The sequence below is a fragment of the Scylla paramamosain genome, chromosome 21 (genome assembly GCF_035594125.1).
Source record: "Scylla paramamosain isolate STU-SP2022 chromosome 21, ASM3559412v1, whole genome shotgun sequence".
NCBI lineage: Eukaryota > Metazoa > Arthropoda > Malacostraca > Decapoda > Portunidae > Scylla > Scylla paramamosain.
In genome coordinates this window covers 16,175,767-16,180,766 of record NC_087171.1, presented here as the reverse complement: position 1 = coordinate 16,180,766, position 5,000 = coordinate 16,175,767, and the positions used below count along the sequence as shown (strand labels likewise).

The 5,000-nt window shown below is 43.0% G+C and overlaps 1 protein-coding gene across 1 annotated transcript in view; it reads right to left on the bottom strand.

Annotated features, from left to right (window-relative positions):
• LOC135111121 (neural-cadherin-like) overlaps positions 1–5,000 on the bottom strand; it is a 189,602-nt gene that overhangs the window by 27,016 nt on the left and 157,586 nt on the right. Inside the window, exons 15-18 of the mRNA XM_064024097.1 lie at positions 4,775–4,971; positions 1,579–1,668; positions 902–1,022; positions 538–708 (exon numbers count right to left, since the gene is read on the bottom strand). Of these exons, the coding sequence (XP_063880167.1) occupies positions 538–708; positions 902–1,022; positions 1,579–1,668; positions 4,775–4,971 (579 nt within the window). The remainder of the gene's footprint in view (positions 1–537; positions 709–901; positions 1,023–1,578; positions 1,669–4,774; positions 4,972–5,000) is intronic.

Below are 5,000 nucleotides of genomic sequence, written 5' to 3'. Positions count from 1 at the left end.
AGCAAGAACACAAGATCAGCACGTAAAGTATCCTTCAACACGAACCAGAGATATCAACACCGTGATTTATATATCTCCATCACACGGCAGGCGAGATTTATGGCTAATTATAGTAGTATTTGCCAAGGACGTACTATTTACCAGATGAGTCCAGCTGTGAATACTGAACGTGATAATATTTATGAGGAATACAAATCTGCTGAAACGACTGATTGTATGTAATAGAAATGGAGGCAAGTTAAAAGATGTTTTGAATAGACGAGGGACCGATTTATGAGAAATACAGAACTGCAAGGACAACTGCTCATATATAATAGAAAGAAGTGAGTGGAGGTGAGATGTTTGGATAGACGAGGGGACCGTTTAATTTGTCTATATCCATGATAGGAATAAGTAAAAAACACAATAATCATTAGAGAAAAATGGAGATGAGTGAATAAAAAAAGAAGTGTGGAATGAAGCAGAAAGGAAGGGTCCTGGAAACAATGGAGGGAAAGGCAGAGAGGGGATGACAGGTAGGGACGGGAAGGCGCGAACCTGGCGGTACTGAGGGGAGGCGTCCTTGTCCACAGCTTGGATGGTCGTGATGAGCATGCTGTCCGTGTTCTCCCGCACTGCTCCGTCGAAGGGCTGCAGAAGGGGAGCGTTGTCGTTCACGTCCACGATGGTGACCATAACCTGCTGCTCCAGGCGGGCGTTGCGGTCATTCTGTGGACGGGGGCGTGGCCAGAAAGAGGCGATGAATGAGTGGAAGAGTGGAGTCTCTCTTACGAACAACTAAAGTCACCTGACGCAGAGGTTATGTGAGAAAATTAACACAGTTATTTTTATTCTTGGCTGGAATGAAGGTCAACATAACTGAGGCACAGTTTCATGCAGTGAGTGATGACCGGCTACTCACCACTATCTGCAAGTTGAGTCTGTACGCCTGGACAGATTCGTAGTCAAGGGTGCGAGCAGCCACGAAAATGGAGACACCCGAGCTGTCCCCGCAGACGGCGCTCTGGTGGTCCGGCAGATGTCTGTTAGGGAAGGGACAACACCGGTGAACAATTCAATCCCTGGATACACACACACACAATGAAAGGAACAAAAAGATAAGAACTGTGACAAGGAAAAAATGGAGACACTGAAGAAAGACAACACAAAAGAAAAGGGTAGTTGACGAAAATACCTGTTATAGTATAGATTACGCGGCACGTAATAGCTGTACAAATACACCAAGGGGCGATAAATGACAATGTAATGTTCCTATAATGGTTGTAAACTTGTCCATTAGATACAAGTGTTCTCTCTTAATCACTGATATCTAATTACAGGAGCACAGGAGTGGAGGAACAACTGTCTGTATATAATAGGGATATGAGTGGAAAGGTGCTTGGACAGACGAGGGGACCAATTAATCTGTGTACATCTCGTGATAGAAATAAATAATCACTATCAGAAAAAAAAATGGATACGTGATAAGAAAGGTGTGAACTGAAGCAAAAGGGAAGAGTTTTGGAGGCAAACACTAATTAGCCCACAAACACAAGCTGGCTCAGTGTTGCGCCGTGTGTGTATCTGCCATGACCTCACCTGATGACGAAGGTTCCGTCAGAGTTGGTGTCCGGAGTGTTGCCGTTCAGGAGTGTGAAGTAGACGTTGGGCAAGCTGGCGATGTTGGAACTGTAAGAAGATTGAGACTACGTGAAGGAAAGAAGGAAAGGAGAGATGCAGCGAGTGAAATAAAGAAAACAATAGAATAGAAAAAAAAAAAAAAAAATAATTAATTACTTATTCTCATCATTGAAATTATCAGAGCTCAGCAGGAAGGAAACTTTGTGTGTGTGTGTGTGTGTGTGTGTGTGTAAATTTGTAAAATGACACTATAAAACATTATTATTCAAAACAGGCAATCTCATCGAGGTGATCCACTCACACCTGCAGCAACAGTATTGCATGTTTACTGAGAGGGACCGACCATTCTATTCTCGTGCAGAACGTTTGGGAGTCCGACTGAGTCCAATAGCTGGTGATCTGTCAGAGTTATTACCCCACAGACAGGCAAGGAGGCTGGTGCCATCCAGCGGTGTGAAGATTCCGATAGACAGACTGTTAAACTTTAGACAGTTCAAACCTGTGAGCACGTGTGTGTGTGTGTGTGTGTGTGTGTGTGTGTGTGTGTGTGTGTGAAAAGTAAAACACCCTCTCAGTTTCAGTCATTAATACGTGCCAAGGACTCTTCAACAAGGCAAATGCCACGCATGATCAAAAGACCATGGGCGCCGCGTTCGTCCCTTCTTATATATATATATATATATATATATATATATATATATATATATATATATATATATATATATATATATATATATATATATATATATATATATATATATATATATATAATCTTTTTTTTTTCCATTCACGTCGCGACGGGAAACCAGCCAGCCGCCACCGCCACCACCACGTGACAGGAACCAATTCCCCGCGACCCGCGAGGCGACGACCCATTCACACTTTTAATGGGACACGTGACGCCCCGTCCCTGCCTGTCCCCGCCGAGTAGAGGCAAGGCCAACTTTTTTTCCTTTTCAGCGCATATTCCAAGTATCAACTACAAAATTTCTGCAACACGGTTACTAACAAGGAAGAATATATTGCAACTAGTTAATGTGCACAACACATTAACGTATTGCTCGTGAGCTGTACGTTACCGGAATGAGTTTGGATCGAGAAATCTCGTTTTCGGCAAGTTAACTGAAAGACTGTGATTCCTGCATCATAACGCTGCACCAATCTATCGGATCGAATCACCGCAACACAAATTGATACTCGCTATTACATGTTTATTCCCAGAGATATCATATACCATCATGCATATCACCAAGTAAATATTCCTTTATAATAAGTGTACTTTTACCATGAAATATTTAGTACATAAATCCGTTGAGGCCATAAGGCTGCCGTCACCAGGGAGAGCACCGGCATCTCTCTATGTAGTGGTGGTGTTGGACGCCGACCTGCCTGCCTGTCCCCGGCGAGTGCAGGATGTCACCCCACCTTCGATCCCTGCCTGTCTCCGGGCAGCGCAGGACGTCCCCTGCCCCACCCGCTGCTCGCCTCGCTATACAATCATCAGCTTTGGAGACCCTAAGCAGCAACTCTGTGAAAATACTTCCCACTCTTACTGTAATATTTCCTTGAATCAGCGTCAGTCTGATGAGGTTCCATTGCCTCTCCGAAGCACAGGAACCGGCTCTCATTCGACTTACGAAGCACACTAATGGAATTTCCTCACCATCCCGCCGTTTCTGCACAAACAACGCATCTGCATCAGTTTCAAATCTTTGACGTTCGTGATACCTAGTCCCAGTTTCCCTATCACACCAGTGGTGGGGTTCTCGCATTATAATAACTAAAGTGGTGTATCGCTGGCTTCATCTCTCTCAAAATGTTTCCTTGTGTAGTGTTCAGCTTGCAAAGCGTCACCATTGCCTCGGGATATCATCAGAGGACGAAATTATTCTGCTGAGAGTGCGAGGTAAAAAGGAAATTGAAACGTTATTATGACTTTCACAATGCCTCTTTTCATTCTCCTCAGCCAATCAAGACTTTATGAACAGCACGTATATTCTCGATACACTAACACACTCTTGTGTACATAGCTAGACCAATACTCCAAAATTATTTCATTTACATTTTCTTTAATTCCCTCTAAAGTTTTTTTTCAGTCTATATTCCATTCCATTCAAGCACTCAAAGACCTGTATTCATATACAATATACATCTCTACCTGGTAGTTTCAACATTCCAAATGACGCAATTCAACTTTCTCATGCTTACGTTGTGTCTCAGGCAATGATTTAGGTTCCAATTCATGAAGTGTTACACTGTTGCCGCAATGGAATTCTTGAGCAACCTCGGCGATGTACATCCTCACTTCGATTCTTATTCAACAAATTATGCAAGAAACCTCCCACATGGATAAAAATGAGTTCACATAATACGCTCCTCGCTTTATAAACCCATGTTGGTATCTATTGATCTCCTTTTTCATATAGCATTCATGGGTTTACTGTTCCTGGAAGCACACTCTTACGTATGCCAGGAATATTTTACACCATGATTTGTAATTCCTTCATACATTTCATAATTGCCACACAGAACTTCATTCTTATCACCTTGTGTGCCAAACCGCCACTGATAAATTCGTGGTTTGGTCAATTTTCAAGCGCAGACTATCGATGTGATTGAAACATTCTAGTTCACATCGACCTTTGCATTTTCATATCTTATTTCGAACCACGTTAAAATCTCTAAGACACCTTCTTATTGCATCACATTCACACAATCCTAAATCCAGTTCAGATCGTACATTTTCTTCTTTATTAGTTTCCAAACAAAAATGTACGATAAAAATATACACAGTATCAAGCGGAAAAAAAAGCTACATAAATTGATAAATTCATGTATATTTTGCTTGACATCAATCAACCACACTTAAGTGTTTTTCAGCACGGTAAAATTTCACATCATCAAAAATTTGGCTGGAAATAGGGTAGTATGCAAGGAACAAAACACTACTATAGCTGTATGACTCAAGTCGGTTAGCGGCTGTCTGTTTAGCACCACCTCATAAATTGACTGGAAAAAAAGAGTAGAAAAGGTGTAGGATTTGCACAGTGAGGGACGTAAAAACTAACAAAACTCTACTATAGCAGTATGGATTAAGACTGTTACTGGCTGTACGTTTACTAGCACCCCATAAAATATCTTCCCCTTGACTCACCGGGCACACAGCACCACTACCTCCGTGTTCTCCGTGGTGTTCTCCGGGATAGCTGGCTGCCGCGGGTGCTGGCCAACCACGGTGGGCGGCAGCTCCCCAGAAGACACCACGGGGATAGAAACGGACGCCATGGACCACAGGGGAGGCGTGCCTCCGTCCACCGCCCGCACTCCCAGGTCGAAGGTCTGAGTGTTGGCCTGAAGAAGAAGAAGAAGAAGAAGGAGGA